Source organism: Anopheles coluzzii, chromosome 2, assembly GCF_943734685.1.
Source record: "Anopheles coluzzii chromosome 2, AcolN3, whole genome shotgun sequence".
Classification (NCBI taxonomy): Eukaryota; Metazoa; Arthropoda; class Insecta; order Diptera; family Culicidae; genus Anopheles; species Anopheles coluzzii.
Window position 1 is genome coordinate 97,435,032 of NC_064670.1, and position 19,754 is coordinate 97,454,785.

At 47.1% G+C, this 19,754-nt stretch overlaps 1 protein-coding gene across 2 annotated transcripts; it reads left to right on the plus strand.

Moving 5' to 3' along the window:
- The first annotated feature begins 1,551 nt into the window (after positions 1-1,551).
- Positions 1,552-19,615, plus strand: LOC120947455 (uncharacterized). 2 transcript variants are annotated; one of them, XM_040362787.2, is made up of 6 exons: positions 1,552-2,439; positions 2,542-2,738; positions 15,643-15,779; positions 15,858-16,055; positions 16,139-16,672; positions 16,767-19,615. In XM_040362787.2, the coding sequence occupies exons 1-6, from the start codon at positions 2,300-2,302 to the stop codon at positions 17,130-17,132; spliced, it is 1,572 nt and encodes a 523-aa protein (XP_040218721.2). In that variant the 5' UTR covers positions 1,552-2,299; the 3' UTR covers positions 17,133-19,615. The 2 variants fall into 2 exon arrangements, with proteins under 2 accessions (XP_040218721.2, XP_049461334.1); XM_049605377.1 differs by lacking the exons at positions 1,552-2,439; positions 2,542-2,738 and adding exons at positions 11,451-12,334; positions 12,417-12,588.
- The last annotated feature ends 139 nt before the right edge of the window (positions 19,616-19,754 follow it).

Genomic DNA, 19,754 nt, shown 5'->3' on the forward strand with positions numbered 1-19,754 from the left:
TCAAAGAACAAAGAATAGAAGAGGTCAGCATCATGAAAAGAAAAGTAAATGACAAACTAGTTAATACTAGAATGGCAAAATAACAATTAAGGCAGGAAAAGTCCCTCGCATGTTAGACTTCGGATTGTACCCACCGAAAGTGGAATTGTACATCCCAAGGCCCATGCGGTGCAAAACGTGCATGAAGTTCGGTCGCACAAGAAAATGGTGTTCGATTTTCCAGTCGTTTAAGCTTAATCTGTGGCGCTTGGGTCTGTTCGCGGCTGCTTAGATGGAAACAACTTTTCCAAGTACAAATGGCAGAGGAAGTGTTAGGCAAGATTTTATGAAAATAATTGGACAAAAAACTCAGAAAAGTCATTTGATGGGTTTCCAAATCATTACAAATGATGTGAGCAGTGGATAAAATATTTTTCATTGAAAGTTGGGGAGAAAAGCAAATAAGAATTTTAGCAGTTTCTCTTCTGTGTCAGTGTAGTAAGCGAGTCATTACAGAGGTCGATGCATAACTCGATTTTGGTCCACCATTTTGAAAGCTTGTTTTTGACAGTTAGATGAAAAAGCGTTCACAAACGATTCCAAACAACCAAACACTTTTCAGGGCTAATTGTGCTTGTTGTGCACAAAACTTAGTGAAACTGTACATTTCTTTCTCATGAACGTGGCATGGAGTAGTTTTTTCAGTAACTCAACACTTAAAAACGACCATAATCAGAAATCCAGCCTCTTAACTTTGGTCCTCTTGAACTGCACATGATTTCGTCGTAATTTCGTGCACTGATCTTGTTGTAATTGATAATTGCACTATGACTCTATCTTTTTGATATTTGTCAACTTTTTCAACAACAAGATTATGAACAAACGTCTAAAAATTTATCGAAAATGCATTCAGACTACTGCATGCACAACAACTAAAACCTCAATGCATGCTATGATGAAACTATTGAAGATTTTTCATCCAGCTGTCAAAACTTTCCCACGCTTTTTGATCAAATGTTCCGAATGACTCGACCTCTGTATTATATAGACTTTGCTAATTTTGTTCGAAGTGTCACATCGGTTTGTCGGTGGTTTTAGGGTGGTCATGTGTGAATCGGTAGGCATATCAAAAATCGGTAGGAATACAAATACAGTGGAGCGCTGATTATCCGGGCTCTTCGAGACTCGACCTCGCACGGATAGCCGAAAAACATGGATAATGAGTCAAAGTATTTATTTTATCACAAATTCCTTGAAATTTTTCTTATGTTTTGGTAAAACCTAGCCAGTTTTTATAAACTTCATGTTTTTCCGATGATAATATTGGAAATGTGTCATGAATTATAGCGTTTTTGATTAAAAATATCCTCTTCAGCACGCAATGTCATGTTTGTATCGAACTGTCATTTTTCAACAGCACGAATAAACGGACAACCGGATAAAAGGTACCCGTATAAACGGCGCTCCACTGTAAATCGGTATTTCTGGTCACTCTGTTGGCGAGCTCGTAAAAACCGGTGTTCAGTTTTCTGTCAGCGCGTTTACAGCCCCCGCTCGAGTTCAGCTCACTGCCGCTGTCATCGGATGGGGGACAGCTTTTGTTTTGATTGGTTTCGTTCTCCGCTTCGTCGTCGGTTTTTGTTCCCCCATTCGCGCGTTTTAATTAATTCGCTGTCCCTTCGAGGCATCAAGTTGCCAGCAAAACGCGTGTGATTCCGCGTGTATCGTGGAGCTTCTAGAATTAAAACATATCTATCGCTCAGCGCCCGCACACACGCACGTTTGGCACACTACTTTCGCCATCGCCGCCGAGGTCGGGTCATGCAGGTTACATAAATAAAGAGGGGAACCGCTTCCTTTGCAACCTTCCAAAACAAACCGCTGGCGAACATTCCGTCGACGCTTGACCGGGTGCAAAGTGCGACCCAAGCGTGGAACGGAGCGGGTGTGCCTTCCGGTGGCGATGAAAGTGTTCTTATGACGGCAGCTGCCACTTGCTTGCTCGGCGGCATCATCGTCATCCCCGTCCGTCCATCGGAAGGTCGTTTGTGACTAGTGCGTTTCCTGTGGTCAGTGTTATCAGTGTTATCTTTATTCAATCGGGTTCAATTCATTCTTGCCTTCCAACATGCCCACCCGCTGCAGCAGTGTGTGGTGCCCAGTGCTGTGATTTGCTCCGATAAGCAATAGTGTGTAGCGTTAGAAATAAGCACGACCCGGCCAGGGACACGACAGGCAACACTGCGCCAACCCTGTCTCGGCTCGTATCCTGCGAGGGGCAGGTGAAAGAAGCAGTCAATAAATCCAATGTATTCCGGCCATGAATAGCAATACGATCAAGATGAAGGGAGACCAGAAGAACGAATCGTTCAAGCTGCTGCAGCTGTCCGACGACTCGAAGAGCCTGTCCGATCTCGAGCTGGCGGAGGTGGTATCACAGCGCAAGCGGAAGGTCCGCAGGTAGGTGTGGAGGGGCATTTATCACACCGCCTGTCTCAAGCGTCATTCGCGATAACGTGTGGTGTGGGTTCTGAGATTCTTTCTTGTTATTTTTTTTTGCAGAAAAACACGCCAACGGACGTCGTCGTACCGGGGCGATGAAGAGCGAAGTCTGAGCGGCCGCAGCGGGCAGATAGATTGTAAAAATTTCAGCATCTGGCTAGCGGTGGCAATGACCGTGCTGTGGCTGTTTATCATTTCCTACGTCACCTCCGTCATACACGGGGAAAATCATCGCCTTGAGCTAGCGCTCCAGAAAGGTAAGTGGAAAGCGATTTTGCATACGATTAGGGAAGGAAGGCGGCAAGATGTTTAGGATTTAGGTTGTTCGAGGAAAAGTGTCCTCTTCCCCATTCGCAAGCATATATAAAAGGAGCGGAAGGTTCACATAGTAAAACATAAGCATGTAAACGATTTAAATATTAAAATTAGATTCGTAAGAGGAATTCCGATTGTAAATACATGAAACGACCAACACTTAACTGGCAAAGTCAACAGCAATGTTCTCGGCCCCCCTCGAAACAGTTCAAAGTTCCGTGTTGTGACAAACGAAAATCGAAAACAAAGTAAACATTGGTACGCCAACAAGACGCCGACACAGACGCGCCCGAGATGGCGAAGCGAGCGGCGGTAGGCAGCATTCCATTCCTTTCGCCTCTCTGATCACGTTGCTAAGTGCGTTGTGTCGCCATGGTAAGCAGAATCTTCTTCATCCGGCAAACATGCACACCACCCACCACTAACCCACGGAGCCAATTTCCTACCGTCGCACATCACCTAACCATCGTCTGAAGAAATGGTTCGCCTTTTCCCGCGGATATTTTCCATTTCCTGTCAATTGCCGCCGCTGGCTAATGCGGTAGCGAGGAGCAGATGAGCACAAATTGTCGCAAAGTAAACGAGAAGGTCGCGCACGAGAGAGAGAGAGTAGCAGTTGGCGATGGTTGGAAAATCCTCTCTCACTTGGGTGAGTTTTCCCGCTCACCGGGAGAGCGAGATTCTCTCGGCCTTCTCTGCGCAGCATGAGTTCGCAGTTGGAAGTGTTGCGGGGAAAAGCGGTAGGGAAAAGTGGCCGAGCACACTCCGTGGTACCGTGCGGAACCGTGAATGCTCCGGGTTTTTTCAGTGTGTGCTCAGATTCGGACGCGTTCTGTTCGTTTGTACGCTTGTGCGGCCTTTCGCGTACGCGCTTTTTGCTCCCTTTTCACCGTCCTTGGGCGCGTTGGTGCTAGGTGCGTGTGTGTGTGTGCTGTACTGGCATTATAGTTCCAATGGGCAGAGTGGGCCTGGTTTGCAAAAATTATCCTTAATTTCCGTCTGCAGCCTTTATCACATACTCGGTTCGTTAACAAGTGCTCGTTATTACATTAGTGCAGGTGCAAATGAATGTGTTGTAAAGCTTTTATGCCCCGGTCAAAGAGTGTGCATGATGAGGCATGTTTAATGTGTGCTTTTGCAAGACCGTTTAATGTGCCCTTCCGGTGATATTAAGCTTTCAATGAAACGAAAAGGGGGAGAAAAAAAACTCCATCCGTCTGTCACATAATCACGCAAGAAGATGTGTGCCCAAGCGTAACCCATACCCGAATGCAAACCCCGAAAAGGGTCTTTAGGGTCAACGCTGGCCAGCAGATAATCAGCCTTGAACCCGAGAGCGGCGTCAAATGCCCCCAGCAGAAGACGACGGCACCACTCTCACCGGAACGTATCATTATACTTTCATCGACATCCTGTCCTCACTATTATTTAACTTCCTGCGTGCAAAATGTCCCCCAGACATAGACTGTGTGTGTGTATGTATGTGGGTTGTAGAATAAAGAGGAAATTCATTGTGCTTTTTTACCCCCGGACAGGAAGGATACGGTCATTAGCATTGAGCGCGCCGAGGACGGAGGAGAGAACATTTTCTTCCATATTTCCCTGTTTGATAACATTTTACCTAACGCGTGGGGGAAAGCTTTTTTACTATACATGCACACACACACATATACGGCGCTACCTACTCGCACAGCATGTTGCTGCTACTGCTGCTGCGATCCTTTGCTTTTGTCCTGCGTACACGACGCAGCTCGCCCGTACACATAAATTCTCTTACATCCTTTCCCGCAGCAACGCAGCTGCTGCTTTAGGCGGAACGGCGATATGTTGCGCGCGCGAGAGTGTGTATTGCGCTACGGGAGAGCGAAGAGCGAAAGCGTGGGGGATAAACCATACCAGCAGCGGTGGCAGTAGTAATTTCAGTGATGAGTTTGTACATTTTGTTATGAAGCCGCCTTCTACCCTCCAACATTGGTGGACACGTTTTGTGTGCATCGAAGCATCCGAGTTGGCTGTGGCAGCCGGGGGCCGCTTAGTACTCATCGCTTCAAGGATATTGCTTGCAATACTGCTGCTGACGTCCCCCCCCCCCCCCCTGGATCATGCCCGTGGATAACGCATTGTGCGGCAATTGCAATACATGCAGGCATGCAGCAAACACTCCCGTTTGGAAAATGGAGAATTTTGCGTGTTTTTTTTTTTTTGTATTTCTTTCTGTACTGGTAAAGCAATGTTCTAAGCATTTTTTTGTTTGTTTATTTCAGTTCTGAAGCAAAGCTAAAAAATGTGTAACATAAAGCTCTTTAATGGTGGATGGTACCGGTGCCGGAAGGGAGAAGAATTATGTCACAGCCACAACATGCGAATGGAGAAGAGAAGAAGGATCTTGCGGAAAAAATGCGACCGTCGAATTTGGGCTCAATATGTTGTGCTGATTCTGCAAGATCTGTGCAAAGCGATTCGACGACATCTTTGCATAAGTGTACTACACAACTCCTCCTCTCTCATTGCTGGTTCAGAATGACAAACCGGAATGATGATGAAAATGTGCCCACTCCACTTCTGTTGTGTGTGTGCTTCTTTTTGTTCCGCAGCAGCACATTGAAAAGATGCTTTGGAATGCGCCAGCAATGTGTCATCCTCGTGGTTCGCTTGGAGACACCGATACGCACCAAAACTCTCACACCCAAAGAGCGGATGTGTGGGACACACAGAAGCGCCCAGCGATAGGACGCAATGCTTTTGTTCCGTTGGTTTGGTTTTGTTTTGTTGTTTTATTAACGACACCCGTAAATGGTGGAATTGTGTACACATTCCGCTGCCTGAAGGCGTACTCCGGGCGTAAAGAGAACGAAATATTGAGCAACAAAATGCCATTTTCACCTCGCGCAAAACATGCTTTCCGGAGGGGATCTCCTCTACACCTTGGGGCAGAGGAAAAAATGCGCAGGAAACAAATATTGTTTGCAAATTGATTAGGAGATTATGTTGAATTATGCAGCAGCGTACGTACCCCATTCTCCAAACACACCAAAACAGGCCCCAAAACCAGGTCTTACCGACAGGTGGTGTATTGCAAGTGACTGAAGCTATAATACGCACCAGAAAAAGCGACCAGTACAAGATGGCGTGATAGTCATTGCTTTTCCGGTCCTTTTTGGCCTTCCTACCCGGTCAGGTTGGCCGGGTAATTTGATTCGCTTCAGGTGTAACGCACACACACACACATAAACAGTGGAGTGAAACACATCAGTAGTGTGGTGTCCCTTTTGTCGCTTTTTGTTACCACAGTGGTGCTGTGACGAAGCAATGGAATAAATTACAATCATTTCATATCACACCGAATCTGGACTACATAGGTAACAGTATAGCCATTAATTGTGCTCGGTTCAGATTCTTTTTTGGTTTCACTTACCAACATACACAATCAGGTAATGAACGGGCCCTGAGATGCCTTTTTAGTAGATTGTGCGACTCAAACAACAAAAAAGCACAATAACCTTTACTAATAATTCACGTCCTACGACGTCATACTGACATTTAAAATCGTAAGGTACGGTTGGAGCTGGTCAAATTGTCTCCTTGCTTTTTGTATGGCCTGGCTGGCGCATCCAATTTGTTTGGCGCTTGCTGGTAAGATTATGTTGGCTTACACCACTCGAGTAGTGGTGGGAGCTCGGAATCAAACCTACCCGATTTCGATTCCGTGTTCGGAATCAATTCCGGTGCCGATTCCGATGTTGGAGTCGATTCCGATGTTGGAGACGATTCCGGAGCCGATTCTGGAGTTGGTTCCGGAGCCGATTCCGGAGTTGAATCAGGAGCCGATTCCGGAGTTGAATCCGGAGCCGATTGCGGAGATGAATCCGGAGCCGATTCCGGAATCGACCTGGGAATCGTAATTTGCTCCGTTAACGGAATCAGGCTTGACTCCAGAAATGCGGGAAGCGAAATAAGTCCAGAAATCTCCATGTTAATAGATCATTTACAAATAAATTTTGATTATTTGCCGCTATTGGACCCAAACGCCTATTCCTATGAAGATGCAGAAACCGACTCCGTTTCGAAGCCAATTCTGATTTCGGAGTCAATTCCGATGTTGGAGCCGATTTTGATTCCGTAGTCAATTCCGGAACCGATTCCGATTCCGGAGAAAATTATGATTCCGGAGCCGATTCCGATTCCGGAGTCGATTCCGGAACCAATTCCGGAGCTGATTCCGGAACCAATTCCGGAGCCGATTCCGGAACCAATTCCGGAGCCGTTTCCGGAACCAATTCCGGAGCCGTTTCCGGAACCAATTCCGGAGCCGATTCCGGAACCAATTCCGGAGCCGATTCCGGAACCAATTTCAGAGCCGATTTCGGAACCAATTCCGGAGCCGATTCCGGAGTTGATTCCGGAGCCGATTCCGAAATTGGTTCCGGAACCGGCCCCGAAATAGGTTGCGGAAATTGATTCCGGACCTACTATCCGGAATCGATTCCAGAAAACTTTGAAGCTAGCCGGAACCAATTCCGAGGAAATCTTCATTTTTCCCATCACTACACTCGAGCCTTCCCCCCATCGCAAGCCACTATTATCATCCTGACTGTGAAGGCTAACTACGGCCTGTACGGCCCTGTTTCAGGTGTTATGTGACTTGGCGGGACATGTACCTCTACTACTACTACTACAACCCAGTGCTCAGGATTTCGTTTTGCGTGGACAAAGTTTTCCAATGTTAATGTAGTAAACTTTTAGCGCCAATAAACATCTTACTGTAGCGGTTTAGGGGGGAGGTTTACTTTCCTGGAAAATCGTCTCGTGGTAGAACCTAGAGTGGAAAACACTGTAAGCCAGAGGGTACCTTCCTCAGCTCACAAACCACTTACTCGTTAAAGGTTTTTATTGCAACACAACGAAGACACGAAAAGGGGGAAAAGGAACTGAAGCAGATGATTCGGCAAGTACCGTGATTCACACGACAAAGGTAGTGTGTACGCCCTGCCATGCTCGTGTCTAATCAGTGACGGGGCAACTGTAACGACCCCCTCCACTACCAGAACATTTGCTGCGTAGTATATATTTGTGGTGTGTTTTTTGGCTTGACTTTTTGGGGGGAAAAAGAGCCTCTTGTCCTTGACCTTTTGTCCAGCTTGCTGCGTACCTTTTTTAACGACTTGTGTGGACACACCGTAGCACAAGTGGGATGGAAAAGGTTAGCACACTTAAAAGTGAAAATGTTCCTAGCATAAGGTGAAACCGCGTGGACCGAACGAAGGTGCTAGTTTCGTGCCTCCTGATGCTTTACCATAAATCATTGCCTGTTGTTGCCTTTGGCGCAATATTTCTCATGCTGAAATTTAGATGCCAATTTCAAGTCACCACCACCAGCAGCAGCAGCACCACCACACGTGTTCCATCCATTCCATCCACGCCTGGGCCGTGCACGTGCTGGCGGAGATTTGCATAATTCTAATTTCATTTCCTTCCTGTATCAAACTCACCCACAAACACACGGCCATTGGCATAGGGCGGAAGGACCTGTGCAGGACCCGTGGACGACGTGCAACAGGGTTGTGTTGCCCCCATCGTGCAACACAGGGTAACGAACGGCGTTGGCATAAAACACCGCCAACACGCGGGGGCGAGCGTAGTTGATTGGTTCCCCTACGGTCCGTCGGTGGTCAAACACACGGTCCAGAAAGGTTTTGGCTGCGCTTTAAAAAGGAGAAACTAATCCTATTTTTGTTTTTGCACCCACTCTCCAGGTGGGTGACCTTCTGGGAAACTTGAGCTGTTGAGGCGGCAAGCAAAAGGAGGAAGCACGTAGGAAGATTAGATCCGTACCCATTCGAAGCAAATGGGCCCGAAGCAGTCAAAAAGGGGTGGCCATTTCTCAATCCGGGGGGTGTTTTTTTTTGCTGCTGTGTGTCATCCGGTAATGGAATCGTCATGAGATTTAGTAGACAGGTTTCGTGTTCCTCAACTATTATCACCACCAACCGGGCTGCGAAGCTCTTATCTACGTTCAAGGGTTGCCAAGAAGCAGACTTTTAGTTTGAAAGCTCCAACTTCAGGACCTCCGCCTCCGACACATTAGCATAAGGAAATGTGATTATTTAGATAAGTGTGAACGACTTCAAGGTCGAAGTCCTCCTGGTCCCAACGCGCTCCTGGTGGAAACGCAAGCCCATAAAGTACTACGTTCCTTGTTCCTGGAGGTGATGTTGCTGTTCGCTCGCGGTGGAAGCTTCTGGAAGAACTTTCTGCTGGAGTATCAATCCACCCAAAACAAGATTCTTAACACACACACACACACAACAAACGGAATGTAACGGTTGAGTGGTTTTGTCAATCCAGCTCCCCAATTCCCCAAACCGTGGGCATAAGATGTCAGCGGAAGCTTCCAGCACTTTTGGCATTTACTTCCACCGTGTCGTCTACCGGTACACCGGTGAAAGCTTCCGGAAAATTCCTCAATCTTTGGTTGTTTTTTTTTTTGCTGTGTGAAAGCAATTGCACACAATTGGATTAGTATTTGCCGTTTGGGTTTTTGCTTCTCCTTGTATGGATTTACGACATTCTGGCAAGAACTGTGTTGATTTGACTGTGATTCTGAGTAGTGATGGGAAAAATGAAGATTTCGTCGGAATCGATTCCGGCTAGCTCCGAAGTTTTCTGGAATCGATTCCGGATAGTTGGTCCGGAATTGGTTTCGGAATTGGTTCCGGAATTGGTTCCGGAATTGGTTCCGGAATTGGTTCCGGAATCGGCTCCGGAATTGGCTCCGGAATCAGAATCAGCTCCGGAATCGGAATCGGTTCCGGAATTGGCTCCGGAATCGGAATCGGTTCCGGAATTGGCTCCGGAATCAAAATCGGTTGCGACATCGGAATCGACTCCGACATCAGAATTGGCTTCGAAACGGAGTCGGTTTCGGCATCTTCTTAGGAATAGGCGTTTGGGTCCAATGATGCTATGTGTTGATAGCAGCAAATAATCAAAATTTATTTGTCAATGATCTATTCACATCGAGATTCCCGGACTTACAGGGTTTTCCAATTGAGTTTAGACTAGCCGCATACTTTTTTTGAATAGTCGCATTAGATTCTTGACTAGCATCCTCTATTTTTGATTACGAGCAATGGATTATTGACTAGGAGCAATTGATTTCAACAGACCGGTTGCTGGCGCGGAGTGACCAGATTGTTTTTAGAGGTTATCGGTAGGAAATCTAAATCAAATTCGGTAATTTTCAGTTTAAACAACTTTATATTCACTCATAAATTTTATTAAATTCCAATTTTATGGTTGAACGGTCAATACTTAGAAAAATATTTGATTTTTGGTTAGAAAAACTGAGTTTTAGTGTGCTCAATTGTAAACCGATATTCGATCGAAAATCGATAGAACTACATATGGTCACTCTGAAAAACTTGCTTAATCTAGTTTTTGGTTAGGTTATGCCTGTGGGTTCACTACTGCATATTTCAATTCAGCCGTTAAGTGCTTTTGTGTTGTATTGTGCGTTAATAAAATCAAAACAATAGCACCAAAAGCCTATCAGATAAAATATATCTTATTTTGTGGACGATATATAGTAGTAAAACAAATACGTTAAACTAATGAGCGGATGAAATTAAATAATATCCACAGATTATTATTCAAGTCGATCTGTCACACCGGGTGTTATAAACGCGACGCTCTTAGGCTGTCATGCAAGGACCTGCTGAAATCAATTGCTCCTAGTCAATAATCCATTGCTCGTAATTAAAAATAGAGGATGCTAGTCAAGAATCTAATGCGACTATTCAAAAAAAGTATGCGGCTAGTCTAAACTCAATTGGAAAACCCTGTATTCCGCTTCCCACACTTCTTATTTCAATTCAAACCATTCCATTTCTGCAGTCAAGCCTAATTCCGTTACCGGAATCCGGATTCCGGATTTCGATTCCGGAAACGATTCTGATTCCGGAGCCGATTCCGACCCTGGAATCTCCGGAATCGGCTCCGGATTAAACTCCGAAATCGGCTCCGGAACCAACTCCGAAATCGGTTCCGGATTCAACTCCGGAATCGGCTCCGGAACCAATTCCGGAATCAGCTTCGGAATCGACTCCGGAATCGGAATCGATTCCAGCATAGGAATCAGTTCTGGAATTGATTCTGAACACGGAATCGGGTAGGTCCGATTCCAAGCTCCCACCACTAATTCTGAGATCGATTGCGCGGTATACAACGTGCCGTTTACTACGCGCTTCACTGTTTGGCTTTGATCTCTTTTCCAATTTGCCTTCCAAATTATCGATTTACGATATATGGTGGTGGCATTGGTACAAGATCAAAAGGCATCGGTTTTCGACTGCTTGTGTGTCGTAGATGTGATGAAGCCTTCAAAGCCTTCAATCGTGCAACTGTAATGAGTATTTAAATTTAGAACTAATTTCCAACGCTCGCTTCTGGAGTCGATTAACGATTGCAATTAAAGAATAGTTTGTTTTTTACATCCATTTCTCTCTAAAAATACTGCCACAAGGTTGACGGGTTTAGCACGCTTCGTTTGGGTAACGAGCATTTTCTTTGCGTGATTGTGTTTTAAATTTAAACAGCTCGCCCCCGTGTGTTGACAGTGTGACAAACATTCCACCCTTTCGTGGTATCACTCATATCGAATGAGCTGTCCAAGTGCTAGTGCTCGTGTGCGAACGTAAAAGTGTCCTCCAGCGTCTAGTAGAATGATGACCGGCCTGGTGTCACCGCGTCGACGATAGCGCCCCCGAAGCGGTTGGTCCCCGTCCGCACCGGTTGGCTGTACGAGTCGTTCAGTCGCGTGCAAGCGGACGCCGCCACGGATCTACGGGTGCACGCCGGCTGGCCGAAGGCGTTGTCGTCCCACTACGGCTACGGTCTGGCCAAGGGTGACGACTACATCGACCGCCACCACCACCATCACGCCGACGACGACGACGACGAGGAAGAAGCAGAGGAAGAAGAAGAGGAAGAAGAGGAAGACGCCGACACCGGTAGCTGCGAACGGTTGCACCGGGTTGGCGGTGAGCTCGACGGTGGCGACAGTACCACCGCCACCGACGGTCGCAACTACGGTGAGCTTACCGAGCTACGCCCGACCGGCATCATCCGGGGGCCTTCGCGGCGCGGCCAGCATCCACCACTGCCGCCACCACCGGCCTACCATCATCATCTGCACCATCCGCCACCGTCGTACGGTCGGCAGCAGCAGCAGCAGCAGCTGCAGCAACTAGCGCAGCACCACCAACAAGCAGCCCCTCCTCACCACTGCAGGGTGACATTCGACGACCGACCTATCCAGGCGCCGCACCCGCTCGAGATGGAATCGGTCGGGCACCACGTGGCGGTACCGTTGCGCGTCGGCGGCAAGAAGATGCGCAAGCGGCGCGAACTGGACGCGCTCGTCGCCCACTCGCTGGCGAAGGGTGCGAAGGGCGGTGGCCGTCACGCGGCCAGCAATGGTGTAGCCTCGCACGATCAGCTGCTATCGAACTCGACGGATGAGCAGGAAGATTACTCATGGGTTGGTAGACGTCCTCGCGTTGGTAGACGTCGTTTGCTTGGATTCATTCTCCCAATGTCTTTTTGTTTCTACTTCCCCATAGCAACCGAAAGTGCGCACACAGTCCCGGTGCCGGACGAAACGGTTCTCCTGCCTGCGTACCTGCGGTCCGCTGCTGTTCGTGTCCTGCATCTTCATCTCGCTCGGCTTCATGTACTGGCTGTACTTTGACATCCGGCAGCAGATATCGCAGTATCGCATCCGCATCGAGCAAGGTACCAGGCGTCTCCATGTGGATATTGCGCTGTCGCTTGCTACGAGAGCGCGCACACACACACTCCAGTGCTTATTATTTACACACACACACACACGCGCACAAACCAAAGCTCGGTGCATCATTATTGCGCCACTCCATTGAACCGCAAACCCCCGGTGACGTCGCCTGAGATTGTGTTTCGTTGAGTTCCTCTTTTGAAGTATATATAAAGCGCGGTCAATAGCATTCAGTGAAGCGTAAAAGGTTCTGTGGCAATTTGGCAAGAGAAAGAGAGACAGAGGGAAGAAAAACAAGCTCTTTGGTAAAAGGTGCTCACAACCGCAAACGTGTTCCAGCTGACTGAAACCACAGCGAAGGATGCTCTCCAAAAAAGGGTTCAAAGTGCTGTGCCGAACGATCGTTAGGATTTTATTAATTTTTGTTCCGGTTATGTGCTGAATGTGCTTCGGCATTCAAGCTGCAGTTATACCATGTTATACAACCATTGACTTCTTTGTGCCCAACATTCAAAAGCGATCAATAGTAGATAAGGATACTATTTATCTTGTTTGCAGTCAGCATTCAAGATTGTAAAAAAAACGGGACGAAAACGAACGAAACCCTATTGGAACGATTTGAACTAGTGATGGGCTGTATGGAACGCACCCACGACTCCGTTCCGACTTCGACTATTGTTAGTTCGATTCCGACTCCGGGAAAATGGAATCACTAGATCCGCCCGGAGTCGGAGTCGTTCGGAGTCGCCCGGAGTCGTGCGGAGTTTTCCGGAGTCGCCCAGAATCGGAGTCGTCTGGAGTCGTCTGGAGTCGCTCGGAGTCGTTCGACTCCAGACGACTCCGGACGACTCCGACTCCGGCGACTCCGAACGACTCCGGACGACTCCAGACGACTCCGGACGACTCCGAACGACTCCAAACGACTCCAAACGACTCCGGACGACTCCGACTCCTGGCGACTCCAGACGACTCCTGATGACTCCGAACGACTCCGAATGACTCCGGATGACTCCGAACGACTCCGAACGACTCCGACTCCGACGACTTCGAACGACTTCAAACGACTCCGGACGACTTCGAACGACTTCAAACGACTCCGGACGACTCCGACTCCGGACGACTCTGGACGACTCCGAACGACTCCGGACGACTCCGGGCGACTCCGGGCGACTCCGGGCGATTCCGGGCGATTCCGGACGACTCCGGACGACTCCGGGTCTTTTCGGACGACTCCGCACGACCCCGGGTCTTTACGGACGATTCCGAACGACTCCGGATATAGCACCTACCTTCCGGAGTCGATTCCGAATTTATCGGAGTCGAATCGGAGTCGACGCCTGATTCTTGCCAACTTTACCCATCACTAATTTGGAGCGTATCCAATTTGCTACTCACCCCGTTCCGTTGGGCAATTTGAAGAAAGGGAAGCAACATAGATCCGGACATCGGAGGTCCTACCTATGTGTCTGAGGGAGGTACCGAAAGTTGGCACCGTGAACCACCAGTCGCGGATAATATCTGCTTTAATTTCTCATCTAAAGAAGGCTTGAACTTGAACTCGAAATGTGATTGCCTCCCAGCTGGAAGCCTGCCGAAGCTTGAGGTACTGCGAGTCTGTGGGACGAGTGTGTTGTTTGTTCGCCGCTTTGCTTATCCTCACGGCGCCCTACGTCAACACCATTATGTCTTCTTTCGAGCAAAACAAAAAAGCCTAAATCTAATAACGATGATGCTAGCTTACCGTCGCCATATCGGCTTCCCTTGCTCTCTCTCTCTCTCTCTCTCTCTCTCTCTCTCTCTCTCTCTCTCTCTCTCTCTCTCTCTCTCTCTCAAACACACGCTCGAATACATCGAAAATAGATCGATGTCGCCCGATGACCCGACATTCGTCTTCCACCTCCTGAGGCGACGTGTCTGTAAAAAAAAACGAAAAACATTTCTTAAAACATTGGCGTCAGTGTTTCGGTGTTTTTCTTTGCCATTCCTTGCTGGAAAGCTTCTTCTGATTGTTCTCCGTCTGGAGAAAGTTAATTTATTAATGTCCAAGACACAGCTGCGGTGGTGGAAAAATTAACCAACATCCATCACTCTGGCGCGCTGTGCACGTCATTGCATCCGTCATGGTCTCTTTGCCTACTTTCCTTGGCTGGATGGATCCTTGGCATCCCCGAGAAGGTTCATTTAGGCTGTCCTGTACCGCTTCTATTTGGTAATTTATAGCCTTTGCTTTGGAGGTTGTGCTTCGAGAGCGTAGGGAAAGGAACAGTCCCGGAGCTATTTTATTGGGATTAAGCCAAGCCTCATCCCCGTGGAATGAATGCGCCTGTCGGTTTTATTACCATTTACTAGTTCCTAGCTCATTAGAATGTACGCAGCAGTCGGCTGGAATGCGGTGGAATGGCATTAGAGTGCCAATTAGGAGCATAATTTGATACAGTGCGGGCCCGTTCCAGAAGGTCAAACCATCTTCTCGTCGGTGAAGATAATGTGCAAACTAATAGGCAATCGCTTCGCGCTCCTAAGCTGGTGCTTATGTGTCCTAACGAATCCGTTGCACGTACGTGAGTTTGTTTATTTGGTTTTTTTTTGAGAACCAAGAATCCACGAATCGTGTCTGTACTACCTCTGTTAGGGCATTATCTCCTGCGTCCGAACAGTAATGCAGTTAGGGATATGATTATCCTTTCAATTACCGGGCACCGGTGTGCACACGTACAAAGCCCTCGAAGCGTTTAGCGATGCACGGAGAATAATGGGCAATTAGCGGCGGAAAATAAAACGGGAAAAAGCTTCTGCTCGTGTGCGGCGGGATTATGCTTGCGAATGGGGCCAAAGGAATGCCTCCACTGCGTGGTTTTGTTTGGAGGATAATAGGTGCAAAAGAGTAAATTTACGACCACAAAACGTCGGTCCTTTGAGAGGTAGCAAACGAAACGACTAGCAAAGTATCATTTAATTACTTTTGTACTACTGTACTTCGGGAGAAGCTCTCTTGCTTTACTTTTTACGTTTGTATTGATTTTTGCATTCCTTTTTTGTTCGCACCATCGTTTCAGTTTCAGCAACTAGTCAAAATGTTCCCGAAGCGCTACAGAAATGGCACGAAACGTCGAAAAACTTGGAACAAAACCAGACCGCCCTGAACGGGAAGCTGCGGGATATGGAGCAAGTACTCACCAACTTCTTTACCGAGGTAAGTGTCTGCTGTCTAGTGTTGTGTAGTGAACGTTTATTTAATTCCATTTCCATTCCTCCACACTTTTCCGCGCAGCTCAAACAACTGCGGGAAACGATCGACAAGAAGAACGAAAACTCCCAGGAGGCACAGCTCAACCGGCTGCAGTCCAGCGTGGCCGATCTGGGGTCGAACATTGGCGATGCGAACTCCCGTATCGGGCTGCTCGAGACGCGCTTCGACACGATACAGGCGGAACAGAAGCAGCTAAACAAAACGCTCGACGATCTGCAGGTATGGTGAAGGTGTTTTGCCCTTTTTTTGTTTTTTTTTTAATTTGAACTAACCTAAAATAAAACGAATTCCCTCTGCCGCAGAAACTATTCGGTCGCATCCAAAACAGCACCGCCGTGTCGGACATTATCGGTGGGGACGGTGTGGCGAAGGGGATGCAGAAAACGATAGCCGAACTGCGGGATCAGCTGACCGGGCAGCTGAACAATCTCGCCCAGAACGTGACCGGCGAGCTGCAGGTGCTGAAGCAGAAAAATCTCTGGCTCGAGTCGGACCTGAGCAATCAGACGAAGCGCATCGAGCAGCTGTTCGACAACACGGTCAACATCTCCTCGCACGTCCTCTCGGTCGAGGCGGTGTGGCTCGAGGTGCGCAACAACATTAGCGGGCTCGAGGCGGACCGGAAGATCATCAACGAGCAGCTCGGCGCGCTGGCGAACGTCACGACCGGGCTGCACGGTACGATCGAGAAGGTGCAGGAGGAGTGCCAGCAGTACCACAGCAAGCTGGACGAGGTGCGAGGGAAGCTCGGCGAGCTGCAGGACCAGATACAGCAGAACGCGGCACGGAAGGAGGTGTCGCTGCACCGGCCCGGTGAAGCGAACGGTACGCAACAGGTAAGACCAAACAGAGAGGGCAACTGGAACTAAAGAAGGGGGGAACATTTCAATGAAAACTGACAATGTTTTGTGTGTGTGTGTTTGTTTCCAGGCCAGTAAGGAGGACGGTATGCCCCCGGTGCTGTCGCAATTTTTCAACGAACAGCAAACGGCCGCCAGCAGCAGCAGCACGGTAAGTGCACGCATCGCACCGAAACCGACGGCCGCACCATCATCATTGTCCGCTAGCACAACCACCATTACCACCGCTTCCTCCCTGGCCAAGCTGCTGTATCCGGGTACGCTGGTGCAACAGTTGCCACAGTCCACGACTCCGCAACCCTCCGCCGCCGGTCAGCCAGCCAGCGCAGCCAAAGCACTCGCTGCTGGCGCTCCAGCAAGTGGAGCGGCCAACACGGCAAGCAGCAGCAGCAGCAGCAGCAAACAGGCGGGCGGGCTGTTCGATTCCGTAATGTAAGCGCGGAAAGGGTTTATTTTTCGGATGTACACGAAAAGGAATTTAAATGGCTTCGGTGTGACACGATGTTCTTTTTCGGACGCTTTTCGATGTTACAGTTAAATCTGAGCAACAGCAACAACAGCCAGGTGTGTCGAAAAGGGGTTGTTGTGCATCCCCTCCCCAACAAGAAGCAAACATGTTTCAGTTGCGGACAGGCCGGACAAGGTAAACCAAAGTTTTAATTAAAGGCGTGTTTTTGGAGCGAATGTAAGAAGAGAAAGCGACAGAACGACAGGGAAAATGAAGACGAATGTGACGAAATGGCAGGATGGAAAGATGGAACGCGCGCGAAATAATGATAGAGTAGCAGTGCAAACGAACGTAAAGAGAAAGGGGAATTCGTTGTGTCTGTGTGTGTGTGATTGAAAGAGGGAAACCCGGACAGGCAGCTCGGAAGGAAACGAAAAGGATGAACAGAACAGAGCAGGATCGAGCAATTACTGAAGACAGTTCGGGCTGGCAATTGAACAGGATTTTGGGTTTCCATTTATACATTTTGCACTAATTAGAAACACATGTGTAGAGAACAGAAACACACAGACACATTCACATTCACACGCCAGAGTGCAGTTTCTTTACCAAGCATGGTTAAGTTTTGATAAACAAGTAGCAAATATCAAATCAAAAGATGAAAGAGAGAAGGATCAATTGGAGTGGATCAAAGAAGGCTAAACACACTCCATTGAGCAAAGCAGCAAGCAAAACACATCGAACAAACGAAGTCGTCACAGACATTTAGCAGAAGCGTAGCAGATGCACCTTACTTCTTCGTATCAAAACCGGATTCAGTTTCTAATGCAACAAAATCAACCAAACACGCATCTCTTACTCAGCAGTAGATTTCATACTTACTTAGAAATTACACTAGCAAGAAGAGAGAAACAAAAAGAAGAAATACCATTACAGCATAGTTTTTAGTTTGCTGTGTGACACAAACAGCATGCGATAGAAGCGATTGTTCCCTAGAAGCGCGTTACCCCCTCTTGATGCCCCGTCGTGTAGGACAGAAAAGATGGTATGTTTAACGAAATCCCAAGCCAAATTAACACACACACGGTGAAACATCATACTTTCAGTACCTTACAAACAAACAAAATTATACATTTTAAAACCAAATGAAAAAAAAACAAAAGAAAGGATTATTCGTCGGGCAAGAAGTGAATCGTTGGCATCCCAGACAGATTTATATGTGAGGGGCTTCTATATTCCTGTTTCCTGGGGAAGAGTAACGATGAACGCAAACAATCGATAAACCGTTCGATTGGGAAACATGGTGAGAGAAAAGGAGTCAAAAGGGCAGCAAAAAGGGAAAATGATACTGATTGGTCAGTTTGTTTGTTTTTGAAGGTGGACGGTTTTTGTGCAGGAACGTGATAAGAATGATGATAGGCTCAAACTATCACACATTTGGAGGCGCAAAAACTGTGCCTTCCTCTCGGTTGTGTTTTATAATTTTAATGTTTAATAATGCTTTCGAACGTTTTGGTTTTGTGACGCTTTCGACGCGGTTTAGTTTTTTTAGTATTAAGATGCATTTCGTTTTTTCGTTTGCTCTTCACAGAACCATTATATACTTGCCTTAATCAAACCAAAACTTTACTTTTCTCCTGCTGTGTACAGATATTGCTTGTTTATAATATTCGTTACACCGTCATCCTCCACGCACGCATTTAGATGCATTACGATACACACACACACCCGTTTAGCGAGGATTGATAAGAGGATGCTTGTATGTTGGATTGTTGGAACAGGTGAAGCAGGGTGCAAAGCAATGCAAATTGTGAGGGGGGGGGGGATTGAGAAGGTAGAATGCGGGGGAAAATGTTGAATTAGATGTTTGCAGTTTTATCTATACTTTCTTCCTTCTATTACGTTACACTCGGGAACAGTGAGACAAGTAAGACAGGGACAAACGGGGCAGAGAAGAACTATTTTGTTTGATAAAGATGCGTTTGTGTGTATGTGTGTACCTTTATGCTAAGAAAAACTCCCGATAGTTGTACGAATGTACTTAATTTCGATTTAAACTGATATTAATTTGTTTAAGACTGTCTATTATTTGTACCATACCTATGAAGAACGAGGGGACTTATGCGTAGAAATAGTGCATGCTTCAGAGGCAGCTTTTATTTTCTTTATATTTTTTTACACTCTTTAAAAAGCAAACAACCATGAAGTAGTGAAGGAGAGGTTAGAACGAGGTTCAATCAACAATAGTTTCAGCATCATACGCGTAATTTACGTACATGCACAGAATGGTTCGGTCGAACAGAAAACCAAAATGTTATGATAAGACGTAAGAAGGAGAGAGAAACAACACACAAAAGCAAAGTCTTTATGAAAAATCATCACACGAACAAAAAAAGTCATGGTACAGCTAGGACAGATTCCAGCAGAGATTGAATTGCTCCCTAATAAATCCTTTCGAATTTAAAAACGCATACCAAATGCATTCCTTTTTTCGTATTTGTCATTGTGTGACAAACCTTTAATTTTTTATATCCAACAAACCGCACAGTAAGTGCATAATAATATATGATTTATGCTCCACGCCCGATCATTTGTCGCGCATTATGCTTC